Source organism: Cyclopterus lumpus, chromosome 10 (assembly GCF_009769545.1).
Source record: "Cyclopterus lumpus isolate fCycLum1 chromosome 10, fCycLum1.pri, whole genome shotgun sequence".
In the NCBI taxonomy this organism is placed as follows: domain Eukaryota; kingdom Metazoa; phylum Chordata; class Actinopteri; order Perciformes; family Cyclopteridae; genus Cyclopterus; species Cyclopterus lumpus.
In genome coordinates, this window is record NC_046975.1 from 16,479,362 (window position 1) to 16,499,954 (window position 20,593).

At 42.3% G+C, this 20,593-nt stretch overlaps 3 protein-coding genes across 3 annotated transcripts in view; 2 read left to right on the top strand and 1 right to left on the bottom strand.

The window, feature by feature from the left end:
* The window catches only part of taf7 (TAF7 RNA polymerase II, TATA box binding protein (TBP)-associated factor), an 8,312-nt gene extending 7,749 nt beyond the window's left edge, over positions 1-563 (top strand). Inside the window, exon 12 of the mRNA XM_034542976.1 lies at positions 69-563. Within this exon, the coding sequence (XP_034398867.1) occupies positions 69-113 (45 nt within the window). The 3' untranslated portion in view covers positions 114-563. The remainder of the gene's footprint in view (positions 1-68) is intronic.
* Positions 1-9,914, top strand: part of LOC117738002 — an 18,646-nt gene extending 8,732 nt beyond the window's left edge. Inside the window, exons 2-8 of the mRNA XM_034544263.1 lie at positions 3,228-3,407; positions 3,775-3,963; positions 4,561-4,737; positions 5,339-5,480; positions 7,166-7,788; positions 8,448-8,589; positions 9,196-9,914. Of these exons, the coding sequence (XP_034400154.1) occupies positions 3,228-3,407; positions 3,775-3,963; positions 4,561-4,737; positions 5,339-5,480; positions 7,166-7,788; positions 8,448-8,589; positions 9,196-9,914 (2,172 nt within the window). The remainder of the gene's footprint in view (positions 1-3,227; positions 3,408-3,774; positions 3,964-4,560; positions 4,738-5,338; positions 5,481-7,165; positions 7,789-8,447; positions 8,590-9,195) is intronic.
* Positions 9,915-13,418: 3,504 nt separating this feature from the next.
* The window catches only part of drp2 (dystrophin related protein 2), a 91,662-nt gene continuing 84,487 nt past the window's right edge, over positions 13,419-20,593 (bottom strand). Inside the window, exons 21-25 of the mRNA XM_034544264.1 lie at positions 18,541-18,687; positions 16,838-17,090; positions 14,062-14,179; positions 13,831-13,917; positions 13,419-13,438 (exon numbers count right to left, since the gene is read on the bottom strand). Of these exons, the coding sequence (XP_034400155.1) occupies positions 13,419-13,438; positions 13,831-13,917; positions 14,062-14,179; positions 16,838-17,090; positions 18,541-18,687 (625 nt within the window). The remainder of the gene's footprint in view (positions 13,439-13,830; positions 13,918-14,061; positions 14,180-16,837; positions 17,091-18,540; positions 18,688-20,593) is intronic.

Sequence of the window (20,593 nt, forward strand, 5' to 3'; positions counted from 1 at the left end):
ACTTACCCTCCAATTACACCCCGGGGCTGTCGGGCATCAATCACCACTTCTATTTCCTGCTCCAACAGCTGGCCTCCCTGCAGGAGCAGCTGGACTCACTGATAGAGAAGTGACCACCAGGGGGCAGTCTCGTGTCATCTTCAGCCTCACATACACACATGTGGAGAAGGAGAAGGAGAAGGAGAAGGAGGAGAAGGAGAGCCTTCGTCAAGGGAGGAGGGAGTGTTTATTAGCTGACTTGCTGTGTCATTCATATCAGTTCATCATTTCCATACAATACGCATACAGCATACTGATTTATGTATGCAAAGTCAATGTTTTTTTATTAATTTGATAAAATGTGTTGTTTATTACTCTATAATTGTTTATTAAGTATTTGATTAGTTTCAGCTGTGGATACTTTAGCTAGTCTTGGTCAACTCAGTTTTTGTATTTCTGTATGACAGAAACTGCATTAATACACAAGTGTCAACGAATTTGAAATTGTCATTATTTTTGCATTTGGAAGTGAATTACATGTGGGCAGATTAATGTTGGTCATAATAAATGCCTTTTTTCTGTAGGTGGATGAAACTTTCTCAAATTGATAAAGACCGTAAAACAAGTCACAACATCTTTAACGTAATGGAATATATGAATGCTATTTTAGTTGCTATGGGGATACATATATATGTATTGTTAGCCTCTATGAAGGGAGGGTAAGGGTTACACTAATAAATTATCAGCAGGAAGATGCATCATCACAAAGCTAAACACGGCTGGTTCTCAGAGGACAGTGACGTTATAAACATGATGCTCGTATAGAATATGATGCATTGTTGTAAATTAAATGACCCGACACTATATAAAAGAGTTACTTTGTGGAACCTTAAACATCTATATCAATAAAATGCAACATACACAATACAGCAGCAGTAATAATAAAAACTTAAAATATAATGCTAAAACACTGACAACATGTTACTGTACTATGACTTACTTTTACTTTAAGTACTTTTTGTGCATTTTGCTGACAATACTTGCATACTTTTACTTCACTAAGGTTTAAAATGCAATACTTTAACCTGTAGTGGAGTATTTTCACGGTAAGGTATTAGTACTTTTACTTTGGTAAAAGCTGAAATACTTGTGCACTTTTAAGGCTCCGTAGCATCAACTAAATTATATAACCAGCCCAGGCAGCATGTTTACCTTTCAACCAATCAGAAGACAGGGCTGACTCAAGTCATAATTGGCCCTGAATAAGCATACTGCAATGAAACTATAGAGCTGCTTAACTTTGGCAAATCAAATACAGCAAAATGTAACTTTTTTTTATGTTGTTTGTATAGATAAGACTAAGATAATGTTATTCCATAAAGTGCTGCCTGTTCAAATTAGAGCTCAGATGATTACTCGATTTATTGATTAGTGGACCAGCAGAACACTAATTGACAACTATTTTGCTAATCTCTTATTTGCTTTGTCAAGCAAAAAAGCGGGAAAAAACCCTCTTTCCAGAGTCTCCAATGGGAGGATTTGCTGCTTTTCTTTGCCTCATGTGACCAGAAATTGACTGAACATGTTGTGACGGCATTGTCTGACATTTTATGGAGTCATCTATTAATCGAGAAAGTAATAGGTATTTTCATTAATTACTAAAATCATTGTTCGTCCCAGCCCTAGCTCAAATTTAAGGAGTTACTGTTCACTCTCCTATTTAATGTAAAGGTCTCCCACCATGACCGACAGCTGCGTCACTGAACCATCAGATTACCTTCCAGAATGATCTTAACTTGTTCGAGAGTGATCTGAGCTTTTCTTGTTGGCCCAGTGGTCATCCCGGCCTCTCCTCCTCCTTTCTGCAGGGATTGCCCACCAATCACAGGGTAAGGCAAGAGATTAGCTCCTTAGATTAAAGTGTCCACCTCCAAACCCCGCCTAATCCTGCCATCTGTCAGAGAGCAGCTAACCAGCCAAGACTCTCTCCATCACTCCGCTAATTAGAAAGTCAGAAGAACACCAACCCAGAGACGAAAAAAAAATCTCCAAAACACACACCTTTTCTGTCGAGATAATGGAGGAGACGTATCTTCTCAACCTACCAGGAGTCAGGAAGAAGATTCTGGCAGGAGGCACAGCGGCGCTGCCCCACTTTGCACCTGGGACAAAGGTAGCAATTCACAGTTAATCTGATAACCTAAATAATACTGGGTTTAAACTCTGCAGGATAGAGAAGTTGTCCTTGTATTATTGACATTGTTATGTATTAATATTCCTTGTCTATTTTTAACCATATGTTGCATTGCCCACTTCAATTAGATTCTGTTGAATTATTCATAAAGTGAGGGAATTTATTCTGTATCTGGCTCTTTCTCACAGAGCAAACATTTGGTCAACCAAATTGCAACATGTTTTTGGCACCGTGTCTCCGACTTTCTGTTCATCCACTGATCCGCTGGTCGCCGACTTTCTTCCCCTTCCTTGTCAGATCCAGCCATATGGCACCGAGCCTGGACACTGTGACAAACATTTTCCGTGACAATGCCAGCATGAATTTACCTGTGTGTGTGTGTATTACAGTGAGTGTGTGTGTGTGTGTGTGTGTGTGTGTGTGTGTGTGTGTGTGTGTGTGTGTGTGTGTGTGCGTGTGTTACCCACCTCAGTGAGGTGATTCCCAGTTGCTCACACAGTCATACCATTATACACAATCTGTCAAGCTATAAATAGAAGGTTGCATGAAGCCCACATCGTTTTGCAGACTGTTGCTAAAGGCTTTGTACGTCTTTCACATGCACACAAACAGATGGAACACCTAATGAAAACCAGCATGTGTGTATTATATAACAAGTGACTGACACATATGACAGCATTCACCCAAATACATTTTCTGACTCAAAATAATCAAGCTTAAAAAAGATATGAAACAACACATCATCAAAGTTGATTGCCAAAGTTGTCCTCCCATCTATTGTATTTTGTTCTATTAAATGTACAAACAAGGCCAGAAGGAGCAATGAAAACATATACAGTATGGACAGATGCATACATACATTATTCACGGTCTGAAACACAAACCCCAGAGGAATCTTCAATAATAAAACTTGATTTGTTATAAAAGCCAAAGTAACAACCTGTGTATATATGGACAAACTGTTCACTACTTTTACATTTTCTTTGTATTTGTTCAAGTACATGTTATCAAATCTAAAACTCTTCCTGTCCCGTGCTCCCTCTTTCCATCCAAGCTGGTTTTCCACTTCCAGACACTGCTGGACAACTTTGAACGAACGATCATCGATGACAGTCGACTGGCTGGCAGGCCGGCTGAGATCTTTTTCGGAAAGATGTTTAAGATGGAAGTCTGGGAGACCCTGCTGGGGTCCATGAGGGTCGGAGAGGTGGCCGAGTTCTGGTGTGATGCCATTGTGAGTTGAATTACAAACTTTACACACACATACACTGAGATATTAGGATATTAGGAAGTCCTAATGAGTGTTCGTGAGCGAGGAGGGGAAGCGTTTGCTCTTCATTATGATTCACACAAATCAACCTTCTGAAGCCTCCTACATGTTCAGTATTATAAACACAACTGAGCAATCTTAGCAACGTATCGTGTTTTTCCTTCCGGAGAACAAAAAATGTAATTTGCAAGTTAAATTGTAGCCGTTTCTTGTGTTTTCCTTAAAGGACTGATTGGCGCTGGCAGGCAGCACCAGGGGGTTCGCATGATTTAGTGCTCCTATGTCTGGTTGCAGACCCGTTTATGTTTTTGTTGATGAGTTAATTTTGCAGCACACAGGCTTGTACCCCATCGTGTCCAAGGGAATGAGGCTAATCGCTCAAGGGAAAGACCCACTGGAGGGCCAGAGACACATGTGCGGCATGGGAAACATGTTCCACTATCACTCCACTGGTTTCCCAGAGCTGGATGAGCTGATGAGAACTCCTCAACCACTTATATTCATCATGGAGCTGTTGCAGGTAAGCACCAGTGGCAAAACACTGAAGAGCAAAACAAGTCTAGAACAATTTGATCTTTTCTCAGATGTTAAGCAAATTGTAAAAAAATGAATAAAAAAATGACATAAACCTATTCAGACAATCCTTTTCTGGAAGTGAGGCACTCTTTTTGGGAAATTCGCTGACAGAAATGACTTGTCAAGTTCTGCACTACCTAAAATATTCAGCTTTGCAATGATATTTCATCCAGAACCAGCTTGCAACTCACCAGGGAGTCCGGTAGCAGCAGTAAATTAACATCATATCCATTTCAAATAGTTTCACATTGTTTTAACGTCAAGTTGACAACTCTTCCGTGGTGGACGAAGTGCTCCTTTACTTAAGTAAACGCAACAATACCACAATGTAAAAATACTCGGTTACAACTACATATTGTTTTATCATATATTTTGAAAAGTAATGTTAGCACCATAAATTGAAATAAAGTTAAAAAAAACAAATGCGCTTACTTTATTTATTCTCTGTACCTGTTCACTCACTTGTGCTTCCATCAGTGGAGCTTTTCTCCTGCTGACTATTGTTGTTGTTGTGTTTTCCTCCTGCCCCTGCGTCTTCCAGGTGGGAGACCCCATGTCCTATCAAAGAGAGTCATGGATGATGGAAAAGGATGAGAAGCTGCAGACAGTGCCAATATTCCACATGCAGGGCAATCTATTGGTCAAGCAGAGACAATACAGAGAGGCTGCCAGCAAGTACAAAGAGGCCGTTCTGCTGCTGAAAACAGTCCAGTCCAGAGTGAGTGAAGGCCTGAGGAAGAAAGATGGGATGGAGGGTGCGAAATGAGTGATGTTCAGGCTTGTTGATATTGAGGTTTCCTCAGGATTTGAGGTTTTTGAGAGATGCGACTCCCGCTCTTTTCCAGGGGGAGATTCCTGTTTTCCTCTGCTTCACTGCGTCCCTGATTACAGGCAGTAGGGTTTGAGGGCTGGCAAAGGAAAGAGGAAAGAAGAGTAGTGGAGCACTGTCGAAGATGAGAGGAGGATATAAGGATGGAAGAATAATGGAGGGAGAGTTATGATTGAGTTATTTTAATAAAGGAGTGTTGAGGATTCTTTCGAGCGTGAGAATGATTTTTGGCAACTTTGGACATATTCAAATATATATACAAGTGTGATGTTGGAGGCTTTCAGATAGCTGGCCTGTGTACAAGTGTGAGCTTGTAAAGCTGTCCAGATGAAAAGGATGCTTTGGGTATCCTTCATTGTCCCAAAGTCATGTTGTGTTTGAGTCTGTGTGGAAATATTGAAACCTACAGCATTCAAATATATTATTAAAACATGTGTAGCAGTTGACAACAAACACATCTGATTATGCTCTTGTTCCTCCCTTTGTGTAGGAGATGCCGGGTGATATAGACTACAATAATTTGGGTCGAATGATCATCCCCCTGGAGTTGAACTACTGCCAGTGTATGTTGGAGCTGGAGGAGTATTATGAAGCTATAGAGCACACCACCGAACTGCTGGAGAAACACAAAGGTAATAGCCTTGTTGGAATCTGCCTGCTTTAAGTGTTCTCACTTACTCTATTTACGAAAGAATCCTTGTTTTTGGCACTGAAAAATATCTTTTATTTACCATTTCCAGGGAGAGTTGACTGGCTCTGTCCAACCCATAACGTGTAGCTTTTACAGACTAAATAAACAAGCATTAATTACTGAGCTATAAAAGTGTTGGTATACAGAATATGTGTGTCTTTATTCTAAGCTAAGTGTATCTTGGCTTCAGCCCTCATCAAACAAACAATACATATATATATATATATATATATATTTGTACCTTTTGACAGAGCAAGGCTAGCTGCTTCAAGTCCTTATGCTAAGCTAAGGTAACCATATCTTGGTATTAACTATAACTCTTCACCCAATATTTTCCAAAATGTTAAAGCATTCTTTGTAAACATGTACATGAAAGGCTGCTCAGTAATGAGTAAAATATGGGCCTGTACGGAGCTACAATCCCTGGATATGAACAAAGAGACTTAAGCAATAATTAAAAGATGTTGTAAAAAGTGGGTCTGATGCCTGTGCTGGCTTCATTTCAGTGATGGTTGCACGGAGCAGCTGTGTATTCATTGAGAGTGTGTAGGAGAGCTGTGGCTGACATTACAAAGGGCTTTACAGTTGGTGCAGCCCTGGGCATTGTACTATCATACCCATGGCTACTCATATAATCCTAGAGGAGCTTGCATGCTGGCACAGTCTCCACTTCAAAGCCTTATGAATTATGCTCCTCATCCAGAGACAGGATCCACTGAGGCAGCCTTTATTTTACTCTCTGTCCCTCAGCCCGGATTCCCAGTTTTATATTTGTGCGTGTGTGTGTGTGTGTGTGTGTGTGTGTGTGTGTGTGTGTGTGTGTGTGTGTGTGTGTGTGTGTGTGTGGCAGGAGGGGTTGTACAGTCGTGAATGTGTGTGACGCTATTATGTTTGTGCTACTTGTTTAAGAGTGAAGGGGTGTTGTGGAAATGATGGGAAGGACTCCCTGAGCTCCACTGGCCCAGTAAGAGCTATCGTCACAAAGCTGCAGCCCTCTTTTTCAATGTCTTTAGTTTCCCTTTTCTAATCCTTTTCTCACTCTACCGGCTAGTGTAGTTGTTCCTTCTGTCATCAAACTTGTGTTGTCTGTATCAGTTAAAGTCAACCATTCTACTGCTGTTTCATCCCTTCAACCCAGGTGTTCTTTAGAAAAGCGCCTAAAGGTGGCTCGCTGCAGTGTCTCGGCTGCTGCCAGAGGCAACAAAGAAATCTGTTTAAATGTCGGCTGAATGATGATTTAGCGTAGAGGGAAATTAAATGCAGAGGAAGAGAGAAACTGAGCTATCAGTGGATATCTAACCAAGCACATGAGCCTACTGTGCTGCAACAGAGGACTTACAGCGTGGAAGTGTGAGAATGTGTAGCCACGTGTTTTAGTATGACACTTTGGGAAATGTGCTTATTCACTTCTGTAGTTCTACTTCATATTTAACAAACAGACACAAGAGTGGAATACATTCCCATTTAAAGTGTATAAGCATAATGTCCTAATCTTACACACACACACAGTCCTGAATCACTACAGCAGGTTTATTATTCAACATTTCAATTTCAAGTCCAAACTTTTTTATTGCCAATACCTTTCTCATAACTGTGTGCATTTATTTGTGTTTTTCTCTTTCTCAGATTGTGTGAAGGGCTACTACAAGAGAGCCAAGGCCCACGCTGCCGTGTGGAATGAAAAGGAAGCCAGGAGGGACTTCAACATGGTGGCCCACCTGGACATCACTCTGGCCTCTCTTATTGGTCGGGAGCTGAAGGCCCTGTCAGAGAGCATGAAGGAGAAGTACTGGGAGGAGAAGGAGAAATACTGGAACAAGCTGGAGAAAAAGAAGAACAACAATACAGAGGAAGAGATACATGATAAGGATGAGGAAGAAGAAGAGGAGGGAGACAATGGAAAACAAGAAGACAGTGAAAGTGTGACTACAGAGAGTGAAGATGAAGTCGGGGAAGAAAAAGATAAAGCAGCATCTCCACCCATTCTTTGTGCTGAAGGTCATAAAGAGGAACCCGAGGGAAATAAGGTGACACCAACTGAAGGAAGCGATAACGAAGAGGAAGCGAGTTCTTCTGAGATTAATCCAAACGCTGCCACTATAACAGAGGGGAAGGACTGGCAACAGATGTTACGACTGGTTATGTTGCTGCAGAACGAAGGAAACTTCCTCATTAAAGAAAATCAATTTCAAGAGGCTTCTGAAAAGTTCAAGGAGGCCATTGAATATGTGGACACCCTTCAGAATATGGTTAGTGTGATTGATTACATAGAGAAGTGTAATAATGTTGTATTCGCTCCTAAATTAAATACCTAAATACCAAAACCTTTTCAATGATCATCCAGGTGGACGTCAGGTTTGATGCTCACCATATTAACAGTCCACTCCATTCAGCGTGATGAAAGGATTGCGTGTGCCAGAAAGAAGTCTTACAAAAGGATTGTGGCTCATAAATTATAATCATCCGTCAGTGTTTCTTTTCTCTCTGAAAAACAGCTGTGGCATTGTAGCTAGCAAAGTGAAGAGCAGAGAAAAGAGCGCTAAATATATCAGCGCAGAGATATCACCGTGACAGCGCTGGCCCAGGCTTCTTTTCTCCCTCACTGCTGCCACGCCTCGCTGTCGAACTCCTCTCACGCCTCTTGCATACAACTAACTCCCTCTGCTCGTCAACCTGCCTTCTTCCATCCTCATTTCTCCTAATCTCACGATCCTCTACACTACCTTGTCCCTGTCCCGGTCTTCATCATTCCTCCCTTATAGCTTCAGCTGTCGTTCCTGCTGTCACACTCTTTCATTCCCGTTTCATCTTTTCAACATTTCCTCTATTCCATCTATCACCACCACCTCCTCCACCCTCGTCAACCAATCGACTCCCACCCACCTTGTCCCCTCTTTGTGCTCATCAGGTGGATCGACCGGGCGAGGACTGGGACTCGCTAGAGAAAGTGTGTCTTCCGCTGACTCTGAACCTCAGCCAGTGTATGCTGGAGCTTAAACAACACCAGCAAGTGGTGGAGCTCAACAACAAGCTGCTGAAGAAACATAAAGGTATTATATGTTAGTGTGAAGTTCAGAGTTTGAGGCAGGGGACGAAACAAAAAGATGTATTTTAAAGATAAAGAAATAGGTACATGACTATATAAACATGCTCGTCTTCCACACCTTCATTCTTTTTTTGTTCAAAAATATCAAGCTCCGTTTCCAGTACAAATGCCTGGCCCTCAGCCTTCACGTTGCAACAGGCCTTGATCCCTCTGTTTACCAGGAAAAGAAGAAGCCAAACATTCCCAACCACATAGCTGAGTCTCTCTTTCGTTCCCCCGGCACCCACCCATGGACATCACAGTCAAAAATGAATTCATTGTTTGCTTTGTTTCTGCTATGACTGAATTATTTATAGTTGAGGCTGATGTGAAATGGTTGTTCTTATGCGTTCCTTTTCCCTTCATTTACTTTTCTCCAACTTATGCCTTCTACTTTTTTGCCTCCTGTCTCAGCACTGGTGTTCAGTGCAGTTATTTCATCCTCCCATATTCTTTTGTTACCCTCTGACTCCTGATCTTGCAGCCGTGTTTCTTCTCCTGTTACCTCATGAGGTCTTTACATGTACATATTTACAAGCCATTTTTAAGCCTACATTTTATTCTCCAATAGGTAACTTTAAGGCGGTTTATCATCGGGCAAAAGCACACGCTGCATTGTGCAACAAGGATGAAGCTCGGCGGGACTTTGACATGGTGGAGAAATTGGACCCAACGTTCAAGCCCTTTGTCCGCCAGGAACTGAAAAAGCTGGGTGAGAGGGTACGCATCATGCACGTCTGCCAGAACAAGACTTACAGGGAGACAACACAGGAGAAGTGGGGGCCTGGTGGGAACAGAGCAAAGAGTGCAGCAAGAAAGAAAAATGTCAAATGTGCACAGAAAGCGAGTGAAGAAAATACTGAAGTAGATAAGAAGACAGAAGACAGTACGATAGAAGACAAGGAAAGCTCAGAGAAACCCGCCTCTGCTGAGACCGAGGGAGTGGATGACACAGACGCAGAGAAAGATCCAGATGTGAAAGCCGAGCAGAGCAAGAAAGAGCTAGAGAGTGGGAGAGCGGGTGGAGAGGGGTTAGATAATGAAAATGCAGAGAGTGTCGTGGTTCATGAGGACAGGCAGGGTGCACCAGATAATCAAGCAGCAGATAAAGATAGCGATCCCGCGCCCACCAGCACAGGTGAAGATAATGTAGAAAGCAAGAGATCAGCGCAGGATAAGGTCAGAGAAAAGGTCAAATGCCAATCAGGTGCTGCACTCGGCCAAAGCACGAGCCAAGGGAACAAAGCCACCTGTGATGAGACAGGAAATGGTGGCACTCAATCAGAATAGACCAATGTGTTGGAATTGTCTTGTGTAGGACCAAAGGTCCATAGGGGGAAATGAATAGACCTTAAACTAAAAGCAATATAGATGCAGAAAGGGAGACAGACAAGTGATAAACGGCTACACCTCAAGTCTCAACAGGAAATATTGATTCTGCCACATACAAATCCAAACATAAATACAAGGAGGAATATTAATATAAACAGACTGCGTTTGGCATCATTCTGAGTTAAGTTTCATTGTTCAGTTCTCAAAGGGATAAAACTGCAGGCACATGAAAAAGCACTCAGACGAGGAAATTGTCAAATACAAAGTTTTTTATTTCTGTACACAAAGAGTAAAAAGCAGCCAGTAACCCACTTGTTATTACAGTAAAAAGCCTTTCTTCAGAAAACTTTTCATACAGATTAAAAACTCCAGAGAAAAGACAGCAACAAGTGTTTGAGCGCTGGAAATGAATATAAAACCCAAACCATTAAAACAATAACCATTTTAATGATTAATGAGGTATATTAATGGTGATCTTAACAACAACAAAACAGTTCCCCATTAATGTACGAGTGTGTGTATACATGTATTAGTGTTATCAACACCTTGTTTGAGGTTAGGTGATATATCGTCATGTGAGAGGTGACACATAAGCTTAGATGCATGATAGCAGACATGTTGTGAAACAAAGGATGGGGAGTAATGAGCGATAGCGATGTGGCTACATGCAGTAGCAGACGTCTGGAGAGAGACAGCACGGTCCTCTGGGGTGACTCTTGCCTTTTGGGGAGAGCCTTTTTCTTCAATCACACAGCTTCAGTCACGCCACAGGGAGCAGGGTCTGTTTCAACGGGTGCAGGGAATTTAGGGAGCCACTACCAGTATGGAAATTAGTGCGTGGATCAGATGACCACACAGTGAAAGAGCGATGGCTCAACTGCAGCTGGATGACCATCGAAGTAACTTTCGACGCTGGTGTCAAAGAGCGGCAGAGTGAAAGCGTGGGGACAAACTGTGTGTCATTTCACCACCTGGTGTATTTATCTCAACCGGCATCCTCTATATTGCCTCTAAATAAACAGGACCCGTGTTGACAGGCAGCCCTATGGAGAGTTATTCTGCTTTTCTTTTCACACTGTCAGTCACATCATTCTGTTTATCCGCATACAAAGTATGGAGTTAAAAGTGATCATCAATGTGTAATGAGATGTGTGAATACCAATAAATGAATGACTTATGAATAAACATTGCTTGTCATGGCTTTTTTTTTTTTGCTCACCCAGGAGCCGCGTTGCTACTCTTTGTTCCGACTTCTGAGAGTTTCACCAGAAACCAATGTTCAGTGACGCTGGAGATGGATTCAACTGATGCTAATGACCATCTTCAGCAGCTGAACAGCAACAGGCTACAGTGGAGATGGAAGTTAAGAAGAGGAGAAGAGCACTCTCTCTTGCTTCCCTTAAGGCTATTAGTATTTGTATTATGAGCGACACATCACCTTTCCAACTCATAAACCTGTGGAACCGCGTCCTGGGGGACAGTTCCCTAGCAACAGTATCAAAACTAACAGGCAGCATGTGCTGAGAAAGATGGTGTCTAAAATATGAGCGCTAGGTGCCTAGAGAGCGAGCCTGTAATGAATGCAGCACATGGGTTTAAAACTTGTGAGTGAGGTCAGAGTGTCATTTAAGGTCTGAGATGAATTCCTAATATCTCTGTTTTCTGTGAGAATGAGGCGATATGATTTGCTGAGAAGCACACAGAGCCACAGCGTATACTTGTATCAGGCATCCAGCTTCTGGAGATTTCACTGTGGCAGGACCATCAAAGTGGATCCCTCCCACCAGCCCTCAAGCAATAGATGGATTGTTTTTTCTGTCCACCTTTTCTCTCTCGTTTCTCAGATCTCGAGTCCTTCCAAGCACCCCCCAGCATCACGGGTTCACTCATAAAAGCCCTATTTAACTGTCAAGTACGGATGCTCTGCTCTCTACACTTTTCCATTGCTCTCATTCCAGTTCCAGTTAGTAACAGTGTCACACAAACACACACTCCTGATGCAATCTCCTTCCCTGAATGTAAAAACACAGTGAAGAAAAGAAGTCCAGAGACACAAACTCTGGTTTTCAAATGGACTCAGTTTGGTTTTAAGGCATTCAATGACTTTGAAACTGAGCCCTACAAGCCTGATACAACGAGGGCAATGATATTTCAACCACTCACCTTTTTGTACATCTAAAAGCAATTGAGTATGCATTAGCGAAGGAAAATTAGGCATGTAGAATCAATAGCCCGTGTTCTATTCAAATCTATGTGGAGAAGAGGGTTATAAGGATGATGTCTATATAGGACCTTGTTATGGGGGTGAGTCTTGTTTCCCCCCCCCTGTAGCGTCAGCTTCAGCCTTGCAGCCTGGAGCTCCTTCCCGCATGCTGATATTTATTGGCAGACATTTCCTCAACAAAAGCCAGTTTCAGCCACAGTACAAAATGCCACTAAACTGAGAGCATGCCTAAATCCCTCGAGCCAAAGAGATGAAATGGTTCTCCATGTTCATGGAAGTGTCTGTATGTCTTTTTAATGATGCAGCATGACACATGTTATTGATCATGCAGGGAGCCATTTGTGCACAATGAGGAAAGCGTGCATTTTAACTATGGAGTGTGTGTGTGTGTGAGTGTGTGTGTGTGTGCATGTACCGTGAGTGCAAGTGGCTCTGTATGAGCGTAAAGGGCTCACTTAAGAGAAAGGAGCAATGAGAGCGACAAGCAGTTTGAGAGGATTAGAGGAACACAGTGTGTGCATACAGAGGCGCTGTGCTAGCGGGCACTTTGGCTGTCTTAAATAATGCATATAACTGATGATGTGTCTTTCTCACAAAGTAAATAAGCTTGTTGTGGGTGCTGTCAATTCCCTGACAATCTGCACCACGCAACCACATGAATTGCAGTCAGCACAGCCCAGATCTGATCTAGTTCACTCGAGCAAGCTTTGACGTGCCACCTCCCTTCAAAAAACAGAAATAACAACCATGATAAACAAAACACTGACAATACAGGCATTCTGACAAAACAACGAGAAATTCTTTCTTATTTTCTCCAGTGTTTTAAAAGTTCTCCTTATGGAAGGTCCAATTTGTGCTCTGGACAAATAAAGCTTCACACCTTCTAACAACTACACAGGTACTGGTAAGCACAGTGTCTTGGCTGGGCATGTTCCTTTACTTTCGTCTCTCCCTGACCTGCTGCTAATGTTAGTATCCTTTGGCTCATCAGCATGGTGTCAGGCTGCGCCACTGAAGTGTGAAGCACAGCCTGGCCAAACGGACATCAGCGTGAGCCTTTAGCAGTTTGCATGAAAAGGCTTTTAGTGCACAGATTCCAGTAGAGGGTTAGCTCTGGGTAGCATAGCTGCTGCAGTGGTCACAGGGCCGGCTGTACTGTGGCCTGACCTCAGCCGTATGGAGCTTCTCCCTCCGCCATCAGGCTTCCTTTCAGGCTTTCACTCCAGGCCCACTCGGGGTTAGATGTGTGAGGTGGTGCCTGAAATTAGGAAATAGAAAAAAGAGAGAGAGAGGGAAAAAAATGCATTTTAGGAATGCATGCACAAAGCGGAGAAAATGTTATTGGTTATAACTGAGGAGGCTATAATTATGATAATCCCTTTCTTTTGTTCAAGCTACAGGCTTTGGACTGCCCAGCAAATTGTGTTTAAAATTTGACGGGACGGTTTGCAAAGTGTGTGACGCTGTCTTCCTCTCTCTGTGCTGCTGTCTCCCTTCATCTTACTTCTCCTCCCTGCCATTTAATCCCCACGACTATCGACCCACAGCAGTACATATTTGCTCTCTTCTCCATCTCTCACTCTCCCGCGGGTGACGGAGGAGCAAAGAGTACGTCTCTGAAGCGTGGGGTGCAGCTGTAGCAGAACTCACCCGGTTCTGAAGGGAAGACGTTTCTCAGCTGCTCGATGACTTCCTGGAGCTGCAGCACTGTGTCTTGTTCGTGCTCCATATCATCACCTGACACACACACACACACACACAAACACGCACACAGAAGGTTACACCGTTATGAATGGTTAGGCGGGGGATGGGAGGAGAAGATGTATGGTTTCAAATTCAATGTGTCAAGCCCACATCGAGCCTTGGCTGCACTTCGCTGACCTGCTGCTTCAGTGTCAGTGGTCTCTCTGCTGGCCGGCTCCCCGTGGTGACCCCCTCCAGAGATAGGAGAAGACAGGGTTGACGGCTCTGATCCGTTGGCTTCCGAGTCATCTTTGGGCTGTTTTTAGGAAACACTGATTAACATTCAAACCAAATGTTTGTTCATATCTATCACGCTTCAGGCTGCAGAGACATATTGCCTTTCACATAGAAATGAATTTGATCGTTTATGGCGCTCAGCCCGCAGCTCTCCACTGGCATCCCTGAGCAGAATTATAAAAGTGCCTGACAGCTGTTACACAAAACCACTACGTTACTGTTATTTGTGCTTTGATAGACTTAAAAAGATAGGGAATTGCACTGCACACATCAGCATTGCAGACAGACATAGGGGAACATATACATCCCAATCAAAGATGTATAATGTAACTCTGTTGTATTCCCAAATATCATATATACTGTATGCAACCCACCAGCTTATGTATTGTTTTAACAACACTGCAGCAATACTCGGGAGGTGAGTAAATTCAGTAGTTGCAGGGAAATAAGGCTGTCTGCAGAGATTGTGAGGAATTCATACATAAACTTACATAGACTACAAAGCCAGGATTTACTGATTTTATTTTTTGTGGAAATGAAACTGTGATATCGTCCTGTGAGAAAAGAACATCATTTTATTCACCTATGAATGTGCACCTCCTCCTCCTCTTTACTTTCCAAATCTTTAACCTGAAGAAGCATCCTACACCTCATTTTTAAGTGCCTTTCTCCCTCGTCACTCACTCCCTTTGCTTTCTCTTTATTCAGCGAAACAATTTACATCTGAACTCCCGCAACTAACAATTTACACTTTCTTGCTGTGTGTCAGCTCCCACTCCGCTATCCATCTCTTTCTCACACCTTTCCTTTAGACTGCAGTAAATCCTTTTATATCACGCTCAGAATGTCTAAAGGCCTTTTCTCCTTCTATCCTGCACTTTCTGTATTCCCTTCAGGTATTTCAATCTTGGCAAAGTTAAAAATTAACATTTTCAGAGCAGTTTTTCGCACGTCTCTTCTTCCTTTTTTATATACATTGTACTGCATTTCCATGAAGTACTGGATGTACAAACTGTGATGCATACAAATGGTGAAAACCATTAAACGTAAAGTCTTTGTCTGCCTGTGACCTTTATTCAAGCTGCAGCCACAGTTCAGTTAGAAATATAGCTGATGCAGTTAACCAGAGCCCCTTATTAACCTTGTGTGGTGTTCATATTTTTGTAATTCAGTCAGTGTTCGTGGGTCTGGTCGACCCGCTGCATTTTAGGGTTTTTAACAGAGCAGATTCTGTTGATAATAGACACATTAGTGGCTATAGGGATCCAACAGCAGAGGGGCCAAGACGCAAGCAAAGGCCCAGTCACCTTTACTTACATGTCAAAATGAAGTTAGTCACCATTAGTAGAGCCCTACCAGAGGATCTCAAGCAGCGATCAGGATCAAATGGAATTAGCAGATCACAGATATAGGCAGGAGTGTGACCATGCAAGAATCTCAAAGCAGGCAGTAAAATCCTAAAATCAAGGTCAGCGAGGGTTAGATTAACATAGCTGCTTCTCTTAGAATGTGTTAAAAGTGTGGCAGCAGAGACTGCTATGAAATATCTTTAAACTCATTTGTATAGATTGGTTTACAGCCTCTTGTAAGATAAGGCTTGCTCGTGCTTGGGCGAGAGAGGGAAGCAGGAGGAGAAGGCATCCAGTTTGTAAAACAACAACACTCAGATGATGTAAGCTGCTCAGATAAAGCAACTACTTATGCCACTGTTGGTTCATGGACAAATGGAATACGAAATATAAATAACGTAGTTGCTTTTCAGTCACTCTTTTGATCCATCAAAGTGAATGAGCAATGTGAAAGGGTTTCTTCCACTGTTACTATCCTTTTTTTGTGGATTTACTATTCTTAAACCTGTATTTCATATTTTACACACCATTCACGATAAGGCGGATAGGTAAAAGTATATAAGTATTAACAGGAAATATAGTAATAGTAAATATACTTAACTCTTGCATGACCAGCCAAGAAGGTAAATGTACCAAGCTGCTCTCAATTCTTAATAAAAATGGTGACATTCAGCTAAAATAAATTGAGAAAAGTAAAGGACAGCAAGTACCAGAGAACGAGACACTGCTTCAATATTATACAATTTGATCACTTTTATTGATTTATCCAGCATATCTAATTATTCCCAAATAGTTTCCTATAAAAAACAACTGTATCACTGTAAAAACTTCCACTTACATCCAAAATGTTAAGCTAACCTAACCGTGAGACTGCAGGTCAGCTAAACATGACATAATAAGACAAAATAAGAAACGTATAATTAATACATCTACTTGGGTTTAAATGGAGCAGTTCTTTCTCAGAAATCCCTGTAGAAATCGATAATAATGGGAACACAACTAATTGAACTTTGTCTCTATTTTCATTTAATTACAGTTTATTTCCAGAAACCTTCAGAAAATCATGGGGTCATTGCAGACCTGGAAAATAAATGTACCTGAACTATCATAATTTGGAGACTGATCATATAGTGTGTATGTAAAATGTGAATCTACAGTCACAGCGACTGACAAACAAATGCAGTGGAGAAAAAAGACAACGCTTCCCTATGAAATGTAGTGGATTAGAAGAAGAAATACTCCCTAAATACCGAATTGGTGAGTGTATTTGTACTACTGCTCAACTTTCTTTGTGACACCCCACTGCCATGCCGCTCACAGAGGTGTACCTGTAGCAGTAGCTCCCTCAGCCTGCAAAGCTGGGACTCCAGCTGTTTGTTGTGGTCCTCCAGGATCTGCATGCGAGTCTCCAGCCGCGTCTTGTGTTGCCGGAGGACCCGTGCCTCGGCCAGGAGCTCCTCATCCTGCTGCCCACCCTCCGTGGGTGAACCTGGGCCGTCCTCTCCAGCCTCAGTCAGCATGGGAACCGCCGCCGCCTCTTCGTGCTTCCACTTGAGCCTTCTGTACTCGCTCTGCAGCACCCTGAGGACCCACAGTGGAGGACAGATGGAGGGACAACAGTCAGGCCCACATGCTGGTGCAGAATACCAAAAAACATAAACACAAAGGTACTTATCCAGCTTCTACCAAGGGGATAAGGTATTGTTGATATTGTACCACACAGAGAGCCATCATCATCACTTTGTGCATAAGCTGAAATAAATCATATCTTCCATCTCCTACATATGGGATACTAAGTGTCTACTGATTATGCGCTGTGAAGCATTACTAAAAAGCTGCACGTATCACAGTGTCCATACTCCCAAATATCCAGTCCAGTGGGCCAACCCCTGAATTTATTTGACAGTAGCTTTACTTCCACATTGTCTGTGGTACCACAGACTCCATGTTGTTTGTATAATAATAATTGCCAAATTAACGCATTTATTTCTCTTTTAAATGGTTTATATTTTTTTCTGACCTGGCTAGAGCCCATTATGTATAAAAGCGATGAGTTTACCCTTAAAAAAAAAAGCACGACACACCAAGCTAATAAAACAATGTTAAATGTATATTTTTAAGCTGTTAAAGAGACATGAAGCCCTCCCCCCCTTGCCCCTCCAAAAAAACAAAAACAGGATTAAAGGTGTTTGTTTCTCGTACTGATGTATTGTTCAGATATGAGCTACATGAGAGCCACAGCAGCTGTTATAAACTAAGCTACATCAGCCACTATAGTCATAAATAAGGACAACAGAGCGCACTGCTGTGTCATTACTGAGTTGGGTCAAGGTTTCAGACACCCAAAGGGCACAAGTGTACATGTGTGCGTAAGTAGCTGGATGTCGCTGTGTGTGTGTGTGTGTGTGTGTGTGTGTACGTGTGTGTGTGTGTGATTGTGTGTGTGTGTATGTGCGTGTGTGTGTGGAAAGGTCACAACCGATTTGAAGACGAGAACATTATTCGTTTGACTCATCAAGGTTGCCTCTCGTACCCAATTAAATGGATAGGAGAAATTAATTTGCGTCATTTATGGAAAATGCCTGAGCCCCGTTACAACTAGGACACAATCAATTTAAATTGAATCATTAACATCTGAAGCAATGTGTTGAAGAGCTGCTTTACACGCGTATCACACAAGGTGATCCAGAATGGACTCTTCCATTATTTAAGGTCTGCAAATGGCAGCAGACACATTGAAAGGAGCGAAAAGCCTCTGAGTAAAAATATGCACATATGCCTCCCTCCCTGAACCAAACCTTTACATCTCTGCTTCACACTTTAAGCCAAGACTTGACCTAAACCTCCTTCTAATCTATAACCAAATTCAACACAGTTCTTAATGCATTTTTTTGGGAGTTGGTGTTGATGTGAGTGAATCAAGTTCAGAAGCATTTACTGTGTGTGAAAACCAACATAAAGTAATGACTCCCAGTTCTACACTCAATGCACCATGACCTAAAACACACGTTTCTTTTTCCTGGATACAGACCTGTTCTCATTCTCCAGGCGGGCCAAGGTGCATTGGAGCTGCTCCTTGTCCTGGTGCTCCAGGTGGGCCAGCATCATGTGCTGTCCGCAGGGAGAGTCATGGTCCAGGGCTGGGCTGGAGTGACGCAGGAGGTACTGATCTTCATCCCTGAGTCCCCCACACAGGAGACAGCACACTGAACCACCAGCAAACAGCAAACAGCCACCAGCAGCACAAAGCAGAGCCCAGGACGGCATTGGGAGAGCAGACGGGCCAGAGCAAGGCAAGGCGTGCAGGACGAGGAAAGGTATTACAGGAGGAGTCTGGATGGAATTGGATGGGACACTATGACAAAGGCATTGATCCATGTTCCACTGTTAAATGTCCTGTCACAAACTTGGCTCGCCACAACATAAAAAATTCACTCACATTTATTAAAAATGGAAGATGGATCTTATGCTACATCATCATTTTAATGGAAAGACTCTTTGGCAATTTGTATGGCATGATTTTGGCTATGAAGAAAACTATTATATTGAGCCAAATAATACATCACTGAGGTAATTATAGGCCTACTTCAAGCAGACCTCGTATGCCTAGAGATGGCCAGATCCAGGGTTAACAATGATCCGGCTGGTCTGTGAACATATTTTAGCATTTCATGTCATATGTATTCCTCAAAACGCTTTTGCTTTCATCTCATTCCAAATTTGTATTTCCTTATAATTTGTACTTGTCAAGAACATTGAATTTATATCCCAGTGTGTCAAAAATGATCCATTTGTAATTACCATCACCACTCACCCACATTATTTTACATTTGATGAGTGTCATCTCTACATTTTTTACCTCAGTTCATTTTACATCACTGAATTGAAAGCTGTTTTACATAATATTTGGATTTTTATTACAACTAAATTAAAGAGTATCTGCTTTTTAGTTTGCTTACATTAGTTTGCCAACAATAGTGTATATGTAAGAATGAAACATTGACATATAGATTACCTATAATAGAAAAAATAATAAGACATTGATTCTAATATGGATTATTGTGGACCCACTTATGGATGACTAAAGACTCCATTGATTTATGCATCTAAGGGTTATTTTATTGTCCGTTACCTGGAAATAAGCAAAACGTGAACTCAGAACAATGCACACACGGGCAGCGTGACTCAGGACTGAAACCAGTATGATGCCTGCCAAACACCAGCTGGAGGCACAGATAGCACAGCAACATGTTCAGAGCCGTGCAGCAGGAACAACAGAGACGCACTGACAGACAGAAGGACGGATTCGCAGATTAAGAACAACAAGATACACTGGCACAAAAGCGGAAAACAGCACTTCTACACAGAAGGAGTAGAAGTGAAGTGTCGTGCATACAAAACACACTCTCAGGCATCGATTTATAAACAGACACGTGCAAATATGTACATGCACTGATATACAGACATTTTTGTGACAAAGCTCCATCCAAGCAACACTCAATACGTGCACATGGCAACAAAGCCGTTGTGAGCAGGCTTCAGCGGCACTTATTCCAGAAGTAAAAAAGGACTGCTTCAAAAAGTGTTGCTACTGCAAGTGCTGTAGTTTTATATAAGCCTCAAACTAGCTGTTAAAGTGGTGTCAATCACAGCCTTCTCTCAGAACACACACACACACACACAAGTCACCACTGATAAGAAATAATGAGCACACTTTTAACATTGACTTTAAGGTGCAAGAAATAAGGAAAACTATACAGAGAAGGAGGAAATGGTTGGTAGCCCACACAAAATAAGACGTGGAGCCACACAAATACAACCATTACCGCTCTGTCCACCCGACACTTTCCACAATGAGGACTCACCTTGTTGGCCACCTCATTCACATCAAACATCCCCATTACTCACTGCTGTTACCTCGCTAACTCGCCCCTTAGCCTCCTTTCTACAAACACATACACGCCTCTCCCTCCTCAGCGAGGTTTTGTGTACCGTAAGCCACAGACTTTAATCACTTTAATCAGCAGGCATGTGCATGATGAAATGGGACTTTGTGCACGCTGCTCGCTGTGGGTCATTTTCAT